Here is a 19,751-nt window from a genome sequence, read left to right on the forward strand (position 1 = left end):
TTACATCCTCGTGCTCCTTTGCAACAGCCTTTTTGTTCTTCATTTATAATTTTGTTCTGTGTTGTATGTGTCATTAATTTCTGTTTAATGACTGAAGTTAATATTTTGTATATTGTTGGTAGGCATGTTATGGGGCGATATTTAGCTGGGTTTGCTGTGTCTGCTTGATCTTTAGGTTTCAGATATGTTATTCCGTGTGTAAGTGTATCAGGGAATGTGTATGGGTGTGCAATGTAACTGTTAAATAATTTAGTTAGATGTGAATGTGTTGAGGTGAACTTCTTTAACCAGAAATTTGCTATTTTATCATTTCCAGGGGCTTTCCAATTGTGAGTAGAATTAATTGCTTGGGTGACTTCATGTTGCAAAATTATCACTTCAGGCATTTGTGGTATCATCTTGTATGTGTCTGTTTCTGCTTGTATCCATCGTGCATGCCTGCTATGTTGTACCGGGTTTGACCATATGTTGCTCCAGAAGTGTTCCATGTCTGTTATGTTTGGTGGATTGTCTATTTTAATGTGTGTGTTATCTATTGTCTGGTAAAATTTCTTTTGGTTTGTGTTGAATGTTTGGTTTTGTTTCCTTCTATTTTCGCTTTTTTTGTATCTTCTGAGTCGTTTGGCTAATGCTTGTAATCTCTGCTTCTTTTCGTCTAATTGCTCTGTCGCTTCTTGTTGTGAGATTTTACCGAACCTTTTTCGTTTTTTTTCCGAGATTTCATTTCTTATAAATTGTGTTAGCTGTCCGATGTCTTTTCTCAGTTTTTCTATTTTGATCTGTAGCCTGTGTTGCCATGCTGGTTTTGTGGGTTTCTTCTGTGTGTTGGTTGGTTCTGATCTCTGCCTAGTGTGTATATTTAGTGTAGTGAGTGCTCCTATATAAACCAGTAGTTGTAACTCTTCCATAGTTGTGTTTTCATTTATTTTGTTGTGTATGATTGTGTTGATAGTTTTTATTGTTGTTTCGACTTGTGGGTTATTTGGTGGTCTATGCAAGAATGGTCTAATGTCTGTATTTGTGTCTTTGTATTCTATATATGTTAGCTGAAATTTTTCTTCTATATCTAACATCTGTGTCACTTCGTGTTCTATTTGTGCTTGTTCTGGTGGCTGTCTTAAGATTTCGTTTTCCTCTGATTGTTTAATTGGTGCGTGTTGTTCTTTGTTTGTTTGCTCTGGGATGTTTGAGTCCATTACTGTATTTTCTTCTTCTTCTGATTGCACATTATTTTGTTCCAGTATTTGTTGTACTTGTTGTTTGATGTTATCTAATTCTGACTGGGGTAGCCTGTTATTTTTTATTATTACACGGATCTGATCAGCTAGTCGTTGTTCTGTTAAAAATTTTAATTCTGGGTATCTGGTAATAAATGTTGTGTATACTTGTGATCTGTATCCAGTTGTGTTGGTTCCTAGGTTTGTTGCTTGGTAATAACAGAACATGAGGTGTCGATTAACTTCATCTGACCATCTCATCCTCTGTCTTTGTTTTCCTTCTAGGGTGGTTGCAGGAAGCATATCCTGCAAAACACCTCTATTTGGATTTAAATCATTTTCCAGTTGGCTAGCAGTGTCGTTACCATTGTGGGCGGGCATAGGGTTCAAGCGTCGTCCCCGACCATGACGGCGCTTGTCCGAGGCTTCTTTAGTTCTATCCTGAACCAACTAATCACACTAAAAGAGGGGTTAGCCCTATTAGTGGTTTGTTCTTTTCGTCGCCTTTTACGACTGGCAGAACATACTGGAGGCCTATTCTTTTCCCGGGCCTTATTATTATTATTATTATTTTTACATATGGTCACTTTGAGTAGACAACACATCCTCAGAATTATTGAGATGCTTGGGAGAATCAACCAAGGAAAATGGACAAGGTAAAAACTAGTTTCTGGAGCACTCATTTGTAGTTAACTTTTGTTCACTCATTGTTACTAATATATTATGTGCTTGAGTTTATTTCATGGTGAAAATAGTATTTAAAGTGGTGTCTCTTGGATATTTTGGTTCCAAGCAATTGTGAGAAGAGTGAATAAATATTGCAAGTAAAACTTTGTCTTCACAAATTAGCTGCACTGTCTCAAGGGCCGTGCCTGCGAAACAATTTTAGTACACATTAAGTAAAACAGACAATAACACACAAAGAATGGTTGGTTTCACAGGTAGCCCTGCCTTTCATGGCATAGTTGATTCTTGTGATTGGACTGGAGTAGGCAGTAGTGGGAGGATGTGTAGGACAGGTCTACTACAGGGGTATGAGCCATTAGGTAAGGGGCTGGGAGCAGGAGTTGTGTAGGGATGGACAAGTATATTGTGTAGGTTCGGTGGACGGCAGAATACCACTGTGGGAGGGGTAGGAAGGATGAAGAGAGGTAGTTAAAACATGGCAGAGAATGTAATTCAGTTGCTCCAGTCCTAGGTGGTACTGAGTTATAAGAAGAATACTCCTATGTGGCCGGACGGTGGAACTTGAGGTGGTAGGAGACTGGAAAGATAAGGCACAGGAGATTTGTTTTTGTACAAAGTTGGGAGGATAATTGAAGGCTTCAGTGAGACCCTCTGTATATTTCGAAAGGGACTGCTCGTCACTGCAGATGCGACAACCACAGGTGGCCATGCTGTATGGAAGGGACTTCTTGGTATGGAATGGGTGGCAGCTATCAAAGTGGAGGTATTGCTGGTGGTTATTTGGTTTGATATGGATGGATGTACTGATGTAGCCATCTTTGAGATGGTCAACATCTAGGAAGGTGGTTTGTTGGGTTGAGCAGGACAAGGTGAAGCAAATGGGGGAGAAGTTGTTGAAGTTCTGGAGCAGCACGGATAGGGTGTGGCCCCCAAGGGGCCCAAAGTCCTTTTTGTGGGTATGTGTGTGGTGTGCATGTGGCCCCAAGCTAATGCAGTCTTCTTTCCTTTCCAGGCTGCATTACCATCCCTGTTCCTCTCCCTCCCTATCCTTGCTCCTTTGTCCCTGCCCCCTCTTTTCCCTCTTAGTGGACTTCTTTATGTCAACCTGGCTATCCTCCTGGCTTTGTTTTGGTCTGTGCTATTGTTTAGTTTGCTGTTTCTATCTCCTTTTCGACATTGTTGGTGCCCTTTGGGTTTAACCTCCGTTTCCAAAATTTTTCGCTCAGTGTGAGCCATTTGGGGATGAACTCCTTACCTAGCTTCCAAGGTGCAGGTTCCTCTCCCCCAGTACCCGCTGAAGTGCAACCTTCCCCTCCTCCAGTCAATGAACCAACAGAGTCTGACCCCACCTATATGGATATTACCCCATCCTTATCGGTGACGGATGGCAACTCAGCGACGTGACCGACTCCCGTCCATTCGCTTCCCCTTTGGACTCCGGTGGAACTGAATTGGGCCCTTTCGGGCTTCTGGTGGTGTTTGCACCTTGGTCCGCAAGGTCGTTGTTAGTAAGTGGGTTCCCGTCCGTACCACTCTGGAAGCCATTGCTGTCAGGGTCCATCTGGCCACTCCAATCACAATCTGTAATCTCTACTTCCCACCTGACAGGCTGCCCACATCCCATGCCACCACCCTTCTTCAACAACTCCCTTCTGTCTTCCTGCCATTACCACACAACGCTCTTTGGTTTAGTCATACGACTACTGCCCTGGGCAGGACAGTTGAAGCTGTTCTGGCAGGGCTTGACCTCTGTTTACTAAACACAGGCGCTCCCACACACTTCAGTGTGGCGCACAGCACTTTCTCTACCCTTGACCTCTCCATCTGCAGTCCCGGCATTCTTCCCTCCATTCAATGGGGAGTCCACGGTGATTTATGTGATAGCAACCGTTACCCGATTGTTTTGACCTTCCTTCAGTGTCTCTCACTCCATCACCCTCCAGGTGGGCCATATATAAGGCTGATTGGGGTGCTTTCTCCTCTGCTCCCATGTCCTCTGTATTGCCACTTGACAGTGTTCATGAATCTACTCAGACTTTGACTGCCGCCATCCTTTTAGCAGCTGTTTCAGCAATCCCTTGTTCCTCAGGTGGCCCCTGCCGGAAGATGGTCCCCTGGTGGACTCCGGAAATTGCTGCAGCCATAAAAGACCGCCGCCATGCTCTTCAACACTTCAAGCAGCACCCTTCTACTGCTCTTCTTCTGGTCTTTAAAGGACTCCGCACCCAGGCCTGCTACCTAATCAGATTTCAGAAGCGGATTTTCTGGAAACGATATATAGCTGCCATAGGACTACACACCCCCTCTTCTCAAGTGTAAGCGAAACTGAGGCGAATTTTTGGTCACCGTACTCCCATCGGGGTTGCAGGAATTTCTGTGCATGGTGTTGTCCTTACCAATCTGGACTTTGTAGCAGAAAATTTTGCTCATCACTTTGCTCAAGCTTCGGCATCGGCTCAGCATCTGCCCATGTTCCTTCTCCTGAAAGAGAGCTCAGAATGACTGCCTTTGTCTTTTGTTTCTCGCTGCTCCATTCAGCGAATGGGAATTTGCCAGTGCCCTCGCCTTTTGTCCTGACACGGCTACTGGACTGGATTGGATGCATAACCAAATGCTCCAACACGTAACGGTGGCTGGCCCCCATCGTATACTGACCCTCTTCAACCATCTGTGGAGTGAGGGAGTCTTTCCTACCCAGTGGCAGGAAAGCATTGTTGTTCTGGTGTTGAAGCCAGGGAAGCCGCTCTTCAGTTGGATAGCTACCGTCCAATTAGCCTTACTAACACCCTCTGCAAGCTCCTTGAACGGATGATGAGTCAGCGGCTGTTTTGGATCCTTGAATCCCGCTACCTTTTGTCATCGACTCAAAGTGGCTTTCGCTGTGGCTGCTCTACAGTGGATAACTTTGTCCACCTGGAGTCCGCTATCCAGTCGGCTTTTGCCCATCAGCAACACCTTCTTAAAGTCTTCTTTGATCTGCATAAAGCCTATGACACCACCTGGCGCCACCACATCCTCACCACCCTTCACACATGGGGCCTTCGTGGCGCTCTGCCCGTTTTTATCTGTAACTTCCTTTCTTGTCGCTCTTTTTGGGTCCAAGTTGACTCTTCCTACAGCACTCTCCATCAGTAAGAAAATGGGGTTCCACAGGGTTCTGTGCTGACCGTCCCTCTCTCTCATAGCCATTAATGGTCTGGTGACAGCTGTTGGGCCGACAGTGTCCTCTTCTTTGTATGCTGACGATTTTTGTATCTACCTCGCTTCCTCCGTAATGGGTGCTGCAGGACACCGTCTACAGGGGGCAATCTGCCGGGTGCACTCGTGGGTGCTCTCCCATGGCTTTCAGTTTTCGACGGCCAAGACGTGTCATGCATTTCTACCATCACCGTACAGTCCATCCCCATCTGGAACTGTTCCTCGATGGCCAGCCCCTCGAGGTAGTGGACACCCATGGGTGTCTTCAATGCCCGGTTGATATGGCTCAGTCATCTTCGCCAGCTGAGGAGGATGTGCTGGTCCCATCTCAATGTTCTTATGTGTCTGTGCAGTACCACCTGGGGTGCAGACCACTCTGTTCTCATGTGATTGTATCAAGTGTTGGTCCAGTCTCGTTTAGACTATGAAGTCCTGTCTATGGTTCTGCATCGCCTTCGACACTGCAGATACTAGACCCCATCCACCACTGTGGGGTCTGACTTGCGACTGGTGCCTTCCGGACTAGCCCTGTACTTAGCCTTCTTGCAGAGGCGGGGATTCCACCACTGCAAGTTATGTGCCAACAACAGCTGATATCTTATGCGCTCTGCATTCATTGCACCCCAAAGCACCCTAATTGTGGTCTCCTTTATCAAGACACGGAGATCACCCTGCCACGACAACGGCCACAATGTGGGCTTACAAATGCTCTCCGCATTCAGTGACTCTTTTCTGAGGTCCAGCAATTCCCTTTACCGCCTCTCTTCTCCGCTCATGCACGTACCCCTCCTTGGTGCATCTCTCGGCCACTGCTCTGTCTTGATCTCTCAATCGATTCAAAGGATTCTGTCCCTCCGATGGCTCTTTGCCACCAATTCTACTGTCTCCTCAGTTCATTCCAGAGTTCAGAAGTGATTTATATTGATGGCTCCATGGTTGCTGGCCGCACTGGTTTTGCTTATACGTATGTGCGACATGTGGAACTTGCCAGATGGCTGTAGTGTTACTGCAGAATTGGTAGCCATCTTGCACGCACTGGACCTTACCTGCTCCTGCTCAGGACTATCCTTCACTATCTGTAGTGACTCATTGAGCGGTTTGCATGCTGTCGGTCAGTGCTTCCCTCGCCACCCATTGGTCATCACTATCCAGGACTCCCTTTCTCTCCTTGCTCAATGTGGATGCTCGGTGGTTTTCATTTGGACCCCAGGCCATGTTGGGATTCCTGGCAATGAACTTGCTGATTAACTGGCTAAATTAGCTACTACTAGACCATCTCATGCTATTGGCATTCCGGAAATAGACCTTCGCTTGGCATTACGTCATCAGGTTTTGGGCCTTGGGGATGCAGAATGGCACACTCTTTCATCGCCACTCAGGGCGATTAAGGATTCCACAATTCCGTGATGGTCCTCCTTACAGGCCTCTTGTAATTCCTCTGTCATCCTATGCCGGATCCACATCGGCCATACTTGGTTGACTCATGTTTATCTCCTCCATCATGAGGACCTCTCTCTCTGTCGTTGTGGATTGATGTTGACTGTGGCTCACATCTTATTGGACTGCCCCAACTTAGCCACACTGCGATGGACTTTTAGCTTTGCAGACTCGCTATCCCTTGTGTTGGCTGACAATGCCTCAAAGGCGGATCTCGTTTTAAATTTTATTCATGATGGGGGTTGTTATTGCTTTATTTAAGGGAGGGACTTTCCACCTTATCGGTGAGTGGAGGGGATGGCAGGCCCTCTTGCTCCCCCCTTCGCTCCGACTGGGTTGGCTTCAACTGTGCTTGGTGGTTTACCTCGGCCCTCTGCCTTCCCACTCCATTCCTTATTTGGTCTGTTATGTCTTGAGCATCTCTCTTGTCTCCTGTGCTTCTTCCTTCACCACCCCTGTCATTAGTCACTTTCTTTCCCTCTCCTCTTCTACCACCCTTTTCCTTCCTTCCCTGTCAATAGTTGATCATATTATGGACATTGTAGTTCCCTCTTCTAAAGTAGGATTTTATCGGTTTTAGTTAATCTAAGGTCGGAGGGACTGATGACCATGCAGTTTGGTCCCTTCTCCACCAAACCAACCAACCTCTAGATGGCCCATGAGTAGGTTGGCATAGGATGGTGTCATGCAGATGCCCATAGCCGTACTCCAGATTTGTTTGTAGGTAATGCCTTCAAAGGAGAAGTAAATGTGGGTGAGGATATAGTTGGTCATGCCAACTAGGAAGGAGGTTGTTGGTTAGGAGTCCGTCGGGCATTGGGAAAGGTAGTGTTCATTTGTGGTATGGCCATGGGCATTCGAAGGCTTTACTTTTCAGCAAGCCCTTGTACATTCTTTCAGTCATCTGCAGAACTAATTGGCGTATAAACTTGTGACATTGTGGTGAGTATTGGTTTTGTGCCTTTCCATCTCCCTTTGACATCTGTTTTATTGTATCCTTTCAGTATTATGTTTTCCAATTATTCTCCCCTACAATATACAAGAACTCATGAAATGCAGTTTATATGCAACAGTGCAAGCAAGTGTTAACTTAAATTTGTGAAACATGTTATGCAAAGTGTGTTTGCACATGTGCTTACGTGCTGGGTCAAAACTCATGCACTTAGCTGAAGTAATATTGTAGACGTGGGAACCTTTGAAGTGTTAAAATATAAGTGCAATACATTATTTACAATAAGTGTGCATGGTGAAGTTCTGCAATAATATGATTAGTGACAGAAGAGTCTTCTTTTTCTTCACCTCCTCCTGTTCCTCCCACCTTATTTCTGTATTTTTTTTTTTAAGAAGAAGAAGAAGAAGAAGAAGAAGAAGAAGAAGAGTAGAATAGAGTAGAGTAGAAAACCCTTGTCTGGATATAGATATTCTTATGAGGGAAGTTCAGTATCACATAAGCTAAGTAATATGACCAATGTTGAAAAGACACATCTGAAAAAAAATAAAGTAGTGGAACACGATCCAGGAACCCACCACTTATGGAGCTGGAATACTGACCACTTGATTGACACAAGTTTATGATTTCTGCACACCACACAGGTACTCATCAGTGCATAAAACTTCTCCTATGATTTTCTCGAAATTGACAAAGTAGTACACCTTACTACTTGGATATTATGTTGTCCTAATAGACTACTAATAGTGTACAAGTTTGAAGAAAATTTGTGACTAGAATGTTGTGGCCTCCCTTGTCAGTAAAGTTGTAATACAGACTAAACTGACACACAACTTTATAACATGGGCAGCCAGTGACATTGAAAGTCATCGTAAATTTAACTTGAATAAAACTGAAAAACTGTAAATTTTATCTGCATGACCAGTTTCACTGCATTGAACCAGCATCTTTAGGTGATAAGTAGTATCAAATAGATTAAAACATGGAGATGCCCCAAATGTTTGTAATCACAGAATCAAACCCCATGAAAAGGGGGAAATAGTCAATAAATAACAGCAGGCAGAGGAATGGGGTGAATAGTGCAGGGGATGAGGCACACTAACAAACTGAGAATATAATATCAGGTTGAAGGGGGACCCATTTATAATGGCAAAACCTGCAGTTGATTGTCAGGAGAGTACAGCACTGGAGGTGGTCAGTGTCTCCGTGCACTAATCTATGTGACGCTACTTATAATCTGAAGATGCTGCTTTAACGCAGTGAAACTGATCATGTAAATAAATCATCAGTTAAGAGCTGTTTGTGGTTTTATTCAAATTAAATTTGCTAAATGAAACTGAATTTCTGCCCAAACATTATGAACAGGTGTCAAATATCAGTAACAATTAGTGAAGCCTGATAGGTGTTTAGTGTCAAGAAGTTCAGTGGGAGTAATTCAGTGTTATATATAACAACCACTCATGTGTGAAATTGGAGGATTTAAATGACTTTCGTCGCTTACGAAACAAAAGAAACACAAGTATTGCATTGGTCTCATCTTCTTCATTCTTATTTAATTAATTCTCTTATGTTTGTGTTTGCAAATTCTTCAATTAACACTCCACTGGTGTTGGCCCACCCTTAGCCTTGATGACATCTTCCACTCTCACAGGCATATGTTCAGTCAGGTGCTGATAGGTTTCTTGGGGAATGGCAGCCCATTCTTCATGGAGTGCTCCACTGAGGAGAGGTATCGGTGTTGGTCAGTGAGGCCTGGCACGAAGTTGGCGTTCCAAAACATCTGAAACGTGTTCTGTAGGTTTCAGGTCAGGACTCTGTGCAGGCCAGTCCATTACATGGATGTTATTGTCATGTAACCACTCTGCCACAGGCCGTGAATTATGAACAGGTGCTCATCCTGTTGAAAGATGCAGTCACCATCCCCGAATTGCTCTTCAACAGTGGGAAGCAAGAAGGTGCTTAAAACATCAGTGGAGGCATGTGCTGTGATAGTGCCACACAAAACAACAAGTGGTGCAAGCCCCCTTCGTGATAAACACGACCACACCGTAACACCACCGCCTCCGAATTTTACTTATGGTGCTACACCTGCTGGCAGATGACATTCACTGGGCATTTGCCATACCCACAACCTACCATCAGATGGTCACATTGTGTACCATGATTCATCTCTCCACACAATGCTTTTCCACTGTTCAATTGTCCAATGTTTACACTCCTTACTCCAAGCGAGGTGTCATTTGGCATTTACCGGCATGATGCATGGCGTATGAGCTGCATCCAAGTTTTCTCACCTCCCGCCTAACTGTAATAGTACTTGCTGTGGATCCTGATGATGTAGTTTGGAATTCCTGTATGAAGGTCTGGATAGATGTCTGTCTGTTACACATTATGACCCTCTTCAACTGTCAGCAGTATCTGTCAGTCAACAGACGAGGTTGTCCTCTAAGCTTTTTTGCTGTACGTGTCCCTTCATTTCTCTATCACATTGGAAACAGTGGACATAGAGATGTCTAGGAGTGTGGAAATCTCGCACTCAGACGCATGACACAAGTGACACCCAATCACCTGACCACGTCTGAAGTCAGTGAGTTCCGCCGAATGCCCCATTCTGCTGTCTCATGATGTCTTAATGACTACAGAGGTCGCTGATATGGAGTACCTGGCAGTAGGTGGCAGCACAATGCACCTAATATGAAAAACATATGTTTTTGGGGGTGTCCGGATACTTTTGATCATGTAGTGCATGTCTTAGATTTGGTGACACTGGAAGTATTGTGTGTCAGACACACGAAATGGTAAAGCTTTTTATTGTGGTTAAGAACTCAACCAATAATACATAAGTGATGTAAAGGTTAGAGTGTTGGTAGAATATTTTTGCAGTTATGCAACAATTTCTACTTTATCCAGGGACTTGGTCATATGCAGGCAGAGTTCTACATTATTTCAAATAATATTTTATTTGATGTTACTCTGACTTTATCAGTTTTTCTGAAAATTTTGTGTGTGTCATGTGAAATTTCAGATACTTGTCAAGAAAACTTATGGTATAGAAATTACTGTCACTTATGCCATATTTCACTTCATCTTTCTGCATTTGTTGGCCCAGAGCTAAATCATAAATTTGCTTGTTTTTATAAGCAGACTTTAATGAATCAGTTTCCTGTTATCTCGTGTAATGTGCATAAATATATTGTATGTCTTCCAACCATTATAGTTACTGTATGAAGCAATGTGTTCAGTATTACTTTAAGGAGTTTTGATTGAAACCAGTGTCAGTAAAATTTATCAATTTTTCAGTTTAAATTCCTCAAAAGTTACAAAACCATGCAATACACAATGCTGATTTTTCACTTCCCTATTTTTTTATGTTCATTAAGAGAGAGATGTGGTACTAGAGTGGTTGGGTTTTGTAATTAAAATTAAAATATACATCTGAAATCCTCACTTATCTGTCAGGTTGTTTGTTTTGCTGTCCAGGTTACCGTATTCGGATAGGTTCTAACACTGATGCACCAAATACTGGACGTTTACATGTGGACTACGCCCAAGCACGAGACGATTTGTATGAGTGGGAATGTCGCCAGAGAGCACTACAAAGAGAACAGAGGCATCGTGAAAGAATGGAGCAGGAACGTATGCGGCCACCATCACCACCACCTGTTGTGCATTATACTGACCATGAAGCTATAGCAGTTTCAGAAAAGATAAAAGGTGAAAATACTATTTGTATTCCATACATTTTTCCAAGTGCAAAATATTCATTTATACTTTGGTTTACAGTCTCTAATGTAGCATGACAAAATCAAATGGCAGCCCAAATTACGTAAGAATTATGACTAGTGAGGTGGGGAGCTAGCAGCATAGACAGTGTAACCAGTGTAAAACAGCTGTGTTTACCGTCTTATTTTGCTCTTTTTCATCTCTCATCAATTTTACACTAGTGTCATACCTATTCAGCTCATTCTGCTAATAGCCATTTACATTGATTCTCTACGTTGTTGTCAGTCTGCACTACCACATATAATGTGCTTATTGCTTATGAAAGCACTATTATGAAGTAGATTTGTTGATAACAGTAAGTTCCTTTTTCTGTAGAACATTAGCTAGAGGTATGTGACTTACGAATTATGAATATGTGATTCAGAACTATATTGATAATGAAGACTACTGTTGCCTTTAACCACTTTGGTATCTTTGTCTAGGAATGTATTATGTGTATCTTATGTACAGTGTGAGGCAATCAAATGGAAAGATTTGAACACTGTGTGGCTATGAGGCACTTCAAGAGTGCGGGACTTGATATGGGGCATGTAGATAGATGGAAGTTTTAATGGCCATGGACCTTTGCTCAAGTGTGCAACATGTGGGTTCTGTAAAGGCATTGTACAAGAACTTGGATTGTTTTCAATAAAATGAAAAACCAGTCCAAGTTGCAGATATTTTATTTTACATTCGATGACTAGTTTCGGGCTGAGACCCATTTTTAAATCAACATAACAAAGTCAGAAATCGCATTTCCAAAGATGTCAAAAAATGTGTAATGTACGTTTACAGTGCATACTGTTAACAGTTGTTATCTATATGCACTGTAAATGCATAAATGCAATGTAAAATGTGCTCTACGCATATTTTGACATCTTCGGAAATGCCATTTCCGACTTTTGCTATGTTGATTTGAAAATGGGTCTTGGCCCAAAGCTAATCATTGAATGAATAATAAAATATTTGCAACTTGGACTGGTTTTTTGTTCTATTGATTAACAGAAATTGCTGACTTTTGGGTGAGAAATATTGAAGCCACTTGTACAAAGAAAATAGGTGATAATGTAAAAACAAGTCTGACCTGTGAGAATATTGATTGTTTGCATGTAGCTTTATAAAGAAGTCTGTGAAAATTATCTAGATGCCCCAGCACAGAACTTGATCTCTGCAATTGATTGGTGAGAAGGATTTTAAGGAATTATTTGCAGTATCATACGTACAAAACCTCCAACCTCAATATTGCAATAACCTCTTTTGGTTTTGCCATGCAATGTTAAATATTATCAGAGAAAATACAGCAAATGTTCACATCTTATGGATGAGTGATGAAGCCTACTTTCATCTTAGTGGTTTTGTCAACAAGCAGAACTTCAGATACTAATCTCATGAAAACCAAAATCATCTCCATGAAGTCCCCCTCCTTTCAGAAAAGGTAACAGTTTGGTGTGCAATTTCATCTCACGTGATAATCAAACCTTACTTTTGTATAGATGAACATGGTGACATGGTGATAGTAAACTCTAAATGGTATGTTGTCGTGTTCATAACATTTTCTCTGTCTGGACTTGATGCCTAAGACCCAGATGAAGAAATGCTCCTCAAGCGTGATGGTGCAACAGGCCATATTGCTGCAGTGTCCATGGATTTGCTTGGACTCACATTTCCTGGTTGTCTCATTAGCAGAAATGACAAAATTTTATGGACTCCCTGTTCATATTTATTAGGCCCATACTATTCTGTTTGGCATTGCCTCAAGACCAAAGTTTTCCAGGAAATCCATCCAAGAAATGGAGATGATTTAAGGGAATTAATGTGCTGAAAATTAAACGACGTTCTGTTGGAAGTCTATGCAACTTTGTGGGTCGATTCATCCTCGAACTCTGATGGTGTGTACAAAACCAAGGAGGCCATGTGTGTGATATCATATCCAAAAAATAATAACTTTCAAAGTAAACTATTTATTTCTACTTGTACACTAGATTAAAGCCAAAACAATTCAGATTTGTTTAAATCTCCAGTTAGTGCAACGTTTTTTTAATCTTCCCATTTGATTGCCTTGCTCTGTACTTTACTGATGATAGTGTTGAAGTATGGCCTATATCCTAGTGAATCATTTATGTTTACCTGCCAATAATGCCCCACTTCATAAGTATAGTAACATTTTTTTATGTTAATACACCTGTAGTGGATATACTGTTCGGAGTCAAAGTAAATAAAGTAAAAACTGGAAAACATCACTGCCAGTTTGTATTCTAGTGACATCCTGCATTTAATATTTGTGGAATGATAACTTCACAAATTTTACACTTGTTATGTCTGTCCCTCTGTTGTATTTGAAGGTTTTCAGTGTCAACTGTAGATGTCTGTTGATATCTCTCCTGTTGTTGTGGTGGTCTATAAGTGATAGTCAAAACTGTTTGACTGATGGAAACTGTAGTGTAGAGCAAAGCAATTGATGCTTGGGGAAGTGTTCTATCTGTTAAAAAAAATGCCTGATCATCTTTCTTCCAATGTAACAGCTTTTTCGAAGTTTTTATACAGATGTTTTGAGTAATATTATTTGTCAGTTTCAATCAACTTATCAGCTGAGAGGTAGGTCTGAATTGAACAGTACTTTATTGGGATTTCACCTGTTGAAGATGGTATGTTCATTCTTTTATGACCTGTAAACCAGACCATGTACCCAATTTTGGGATAACCTGTGGTTTAATATAAAATCCAAATAGTTATGCAAGTTGCCATTTTTCACATACACAGAACATTGCTGGAGATAAAGGTTCATGCAAGTACCGGAGAGAAAGCAGGGGACAAACTGGGAACTGCTCCTAAATTATCGAATTTACAATTTGATAGTACTCAGTGAGCCACCAACCCAAACTGTGAGCTTCAGTAGTGACATTATTTTGTTCATCATGGATGTCGACATGTTAAAACCCTTCAACTATTGGAAGTTGCGTACTTTTTTAAGAAAGTAATATTCAGTGTGCTGTAGTTTGTAACTGTTATCACCATTTTGAAGTGTCTTGATAACTTAATAAATAGTATGTCACTTTCTGATAAGTTAATAAATAGTATGTCACTTTCTGATAAGTTAATAAATAGTATGTCACTTTCTGATAAGTTAATAAATAGTATGTCACTTTCAGTATTTGAAATTGCAGTACTCGAAAACATTAATAATTTGACTGTGAATTTTTGTCAGCATAATTCACTGGGAAAAGTATGTGCACTGTTATGGATTCGTTCAGCAAACACATTGTCATGTCATGTCATGCTATAAATCTGCAAACTTAACATTTTGTGAAAACATACACCATCTCCACCACCACCCTGACCCTGGGTGTGTCTGTCTGAGGGCAGGTGGGATACTGTCTCTCCCCCCCCCCCCCCCCCCCTTCCAGCTCTCAGGGAAAGGAAAAATATTGTGTTGTCAGCAGTTTTCCTTTAAAATTAATAATAACTTAAAAGTTGGTATTATACAGGTATTTAACGGGGTCAGAACTGGAACTTCTTTATGGCTACTTACAAGTCACTTGTCATCTTCCAAAATACTAAAAAATAGTCATACACCTCCTCCTCCTCCCCCCCTCTACCCCTCTACCCCCCCTCTACCCCTCTACCCCTCTCCCCCTCTCCCCCTCTCCCATCCTCTCCCTTCCACCCTCCAACACCCCCACCCCACCTCCACCCCCTCCCCAACCCCTATGACAAACTATAGTATGCGCACCTTTGGTCACCACGAGCTGTTTGATATCCACTGATGGATAAAGGCTTTCTTCTTAACTTTTCCATCGATTATGGTCTTCAGCAGTGTGCTTCCAAGTTGCTCCCTTATGTTTTCTAGGGTTTTCCACTCATCATCTAGTAGGTTGTTGTATTGGGTCTTTTCGTATCCCTTTTACTTAAGCAAACAACTTCTTTGTTATATTTTCCAGCATATTCCTTGCCACATGCTCCTTCCACCTGAATTTAATATTCTTACAATCAGATTTCCTTAGAATTTTTCCAATGTGGTTGTTCTTAAGGCCCTATAGAGCATACTCCTGAATAGTTTATTTCTAAAGCAATTTTCAGTGATTGATTGACAATCATGTAATTGAACAGTAATGGACCTTTCCATTTATTTATTCATAATATGTCACATTTGTTTATTTTGAAGGTTGTCCGTTGGTTCCAGCACCAAGTGTTGATTGTATATTCATGTTCCTAGATTTTTCTACAATTATACAGCATGTGGTTCACAATACCCAACACTATTATCCATAAAGAGCTTCAAGGAGCTTCCAAAATTATCCACCAGATCATTTTTTGTACTGCAATCAATGTTGGCCTTATAACACTCCTTTGGAGCATGCCCAAAGTTATTTTCATATCTTCATCTCCATATTAATAGTTAATAGTGATGTTCTCCTAAATCCTGTCATAAAATTAGGTAAGTATTCCATAAGCTCATATTTTGTTCTGTAAACATCATGGGGAAAGGTATCTAATACCTTCCAAAGATAAAATCATGACACCAGCCTGAGTGCTGCTACATATTGCCATCTGGACATTGTGGATGAACAAACTGAGCTAAATTGCACATGCTCATAGTTTTTTGATTCTGACACAGGCGGTTTTTGCTCTCCAAAAGGATCATAAAATGTGAGCATAAGAAATGCCACTGTTATTTAGTGATAGTGTCTTTGATTATTAGTCAAAACATCCTGGCTCTCTTGTTTTTTCCCAAACAGTGATAAAATTTTGGATAAAAATAACCAGCAATGCCAGCTGAAGACTTCTGGTATAAAGTCGCTCTCACTCTGCCATCAGTCTTGCCATAGAGGGCAGATGAGCAGATACGGGTTCAGGACACACTCTTTCCTTTGGGGTGAGAAATTACCTCTAAAGACAAAAGAATTGGCAACAATCAATGGATGAAAATACGGAAGGTAAGGGAAGAGGGACATGAGAAAAGAATTGAAGAACTAATGTAAGAATAATGTTCTACTAGTCAGAGTTTGTAATGTTAGAAGTCTGAATGTGGTAGGAAAACTGGAAATATGGAAAGGGAAATGCAAAGGCTCAATCTAGATACAGTAGGAATCAGTGAACTGAAATAAAAGTCAGATAAGGAATTCTGGTCAGATGAAAACAAATGGTATAATGACAGTACATTTTGTTGCCAATCAGAAGATACGACAAAGATTGAGTTACTGTGAACAGTTCAGTGATAGGAACGTTCTTATCAGAATCAACAGCAAACCACTAACAGCAATAATAGTTCAGGTACACATACTAATCTCATAAACAAAAGTTGGAGGGAAAGGGAGACGAGTTTATAAGAGCTCTGGATGGGTTACTCAGTATGTATAGGGGGATGAAATTCTAATAAAAGTGGGGTAGGAATGCTATAGAAGGGAAGAAATGGTAGAAAGAGTTATGGGAGAATACACGCTTTGTAGTAGGAATGAATGAGGGGGAGACAGACTTCTTGAGTTTTGCAATAAATTCCAACTAATAACAGGAAATACACAGCTCAAAAATCACAAGAGGAGGAGGTATGTATGTTTGGAAAAGGCGTGGAGACACAGGGAGATATCTGTTGGCCTACATCATGGTAAGATAGAGAATCTAAAATCATATATTGGAATTTAAGTTATGCCTCAGTGCAGCTATAGACTCAGATCACAATTTGGTAATAATCAAGAGTAGGCTAAAGTTTGAGAGAACCATCAGGAAGAATCAGCTTGTTAGGAAGTAGAATACTGAAGTACTGAAGAATGATTATGTGCATTTGAAGTTCTTTGAGGCTGTAGATCGGCAATAACGAATAGTGCACTTGAGGAGGAATGAATCACAGAAGTTGTCAGACAGATATAGGTGCAAGGAAGGTAACTGTGAAGAAAACCAGGTGAAAGAAGGAAATACAAAAATGTTCATAAAAGGAAAGGAATACAGCAATAAAAGTTACTCTGGAATGAAATCAATAGGTAGTACAGGGAAGCTGTAGAACAAATGTGAATAAATCCATTTCAGTCATTGATAAGGCAAGTGCAGCACTTAGAATACTTAAAAGAACTTTGGTAAAATTAAAATCAAAGGTGTCAACATTCAGAATGTGAAAGGAATTCTGTTGTTAAAAGTGTGTGTGTGTGTGTGTGTGTGTGTGTGTGTGTGTGAGAGAGAGAGAGAGAGAGAGAGAGAGAGAGAGAGAGAGAGAGAGAGAGAGAGGGGGGGGGGGGGGGGGGGGATAGATGACAAGAGGGCATTCAGTGCCTCTACGAGGGGGAGAAACTGTTTGCTGATTTGATGTAAGAAGGAATGGATGTTGATTTGGAAGACAGGAGATCCAATATTAAAGTCAAAGAGTGTCGCCAACTTCAGAATGCTTGTAATCAAACCAGACAGAACTGAAACATTAAATAAATTTGGAATTCCAAAAATCCTAAGGACAAGTAGCAGTTATGCCCTCAGACTTTCGGAAGAATGTTTCTACGAAATCCCAAAGACAGCACTATTGTCCAATTAGCTTAACAGCTCATGTTGACAAGAAGAATATACAGAGCAGTGTCAAGGAATAGTGAGGAACTTTCGGGCAAAGATCAGTTTGGCCTTTTGGGAAGTAAAACCATCAGAGAGGTAGTTCTGACAGTGCTCTTGACATTGGAGGCAAGACATAAGAAAAATCAACTGTTTCGTGGGACTTGTTGACATAGTAAAAGCATTCAGCAATGTAAAATGATGCAAGGTATTTGAAATTCTCATAAAAATGATATAAGTTTCAGGGGAAGATGGATAAATGATATATATTATATAAGCAAGTGTACAGTGTGTGTGTCACTAAAACTCAGAAACGAGTCCCAGTATGATCAGTGGGGTTATATGGTGTGATGGCCCTCTATCCCCCATCCATGAATAAGGTTCCCGCTTTTACCTGAAGAAGGGTGTGATTTTGACAATATAAGAGCGAGGAAGTTTTGCCCTCTAGAACATCCCAGGACATTCGAGAGTATTTGAGAGCTTTCCATAAAATTCCAGAGTGATCTGGGATGTTGTAGAATGTTCAGGAATAGCCTGGATGTCCAGGAAGATTCCGGAATGTTCAGAACATCTCAGACCATTGTGGAACATTTCAGGACACACTCGTAAGTTGGGGAACATTGTGGACCATTTGAAGACTTTTTGGTATGTTCTGGAAGTCACCAACGATAGGGCTACCCACTGTAGGGGTATGTAAAGCAAGACCCATTGTGGATTCGAAAGTCAGTTTCTTATCAGTAATGAAGGGAGGAACTGAAAAAGCAGTGCAGTGAGTGAATAAAAACAGGCAGTGAAGTGTGAGTAGTCAAAGTGATACAGTGACTGAAAATAAAGTGTGAAAAGTATGTTAAGTGTACTTAGTGCATTTCTTATTAAAAAGTTGATTTGATTTAGATTTTAGACAATACCCAAACACTAAAGAGGAGGAGATCTTGCCAGTTCTGCAGCAAAACAGTGAAAACAAAAGGAGCAATGAAAAAATGAAACGGATGAAGAGTGTGAAGTGCGTTTAAGTTCCCAACAAAAGAGAATGAGCACTGTGAGAAGAAGAGAAATCGAAGAGCTACAGAATGAACAGATTGAAGAATCAAGAATTGTGACACAATCTTATAATAAAAGATTGTGAAGTCAAGCGAGCCGTGAATATATCATTCTACAGGAAGTGCGGATGAGGACAAGTAAACAGTTCAACCTAACAAATGAAGGATTCCACTACAGCCCGACAAAAGAATGTACCAAACACAAACATGTCGTAGTCGGAAAAGTGGATAACATCTGCCAATTTTGCAACATGAAAACATTCAGCAGAGAAACACCAGGATTCTGTTGCATGAATGGAAAAATTTCATTACCACCACTGGAAGCAACTCCACATGATTTTTTACATTACATGGCTGGAGAAACTCCAGAATCAAAACACTATATTCAAAATATAAAACACCTTCTTCCAAATGACTTCTTTTGGTGTCATTTCGATCAACACTAACAGAGACGAAATCAATTACGTTTTTTCCATCCAAGGACAAATCTATCACAATGTGGGATTGTTACAACCACTACCCAAAGAAGACCATAAATTTCTGCAAGTATATTTCATTGAAAATGAAGAAACACAAATTGATCAATACCGCACAAATATCAGTGAATTGAGATGAGAAGTAGTCAGATGTGTACAGAGGATCTTACACAAATCACAACTGATTCACATATTCAAATCGGGTACTAGACCAAACGATTTCTGATGACTGTGAAGTTAAAATTCGAGCTGACAAAAGACCACATGGAGGAGAAGAACACCAATTTAATGATCCTCGGATAGAAGAAGTCGCAATTGTGGACAATGAAAACACAAGCTGTGACATAATTGCACAACAAAGAACAGAAGGACTACATTGTATTTCAGACACACTCTGTTCATATGATGCTCATTAATATTTCTGCATGGAGAGGACAGATATAATTTTAATGTTTCTATG

General features: G+C 41.1%; 1 protein-coding gene across 2 annotated transcripts in view; it reads left to right on the forward strand.

Moving 5' to 3' along the window:
- LOC124605221 (ecto-NOX disulfide-thiol exchanger 2) overlaps positions 1-19,751 on the forward strand; it is a 219,903-nt gene that overhangs the window by 73,394 nt on the left and 126,758 nt on the right. For both annotated transcript variants that reach the window (XM_047136769.1, XM_047136770.1), the window contains exon 6: positions 10,969-11,202. In XM_047136769.1, the coding sequence (XP_046992725.1) occupies positions 10,969-11,202 (234 nt within the window). The remainder of the gene's footprint in view (positions 1-10,968; positions 11,203-19,751) is intronic.

Source organism: Schistocerca americana, chromosome 3 (genome assembly GCF_021461395.2).
Source record: "Schistocerca americana isolate TAMUIC-IGC-003095 chromosome 3, iqSchAmer2.1, whole genome shotgun sequence".
NCBI lineage: Eukaryota > Metazoa > Arthropoda > Insecta > Orthoptera > Acrididae > Schistocerca > Schistocerca americana.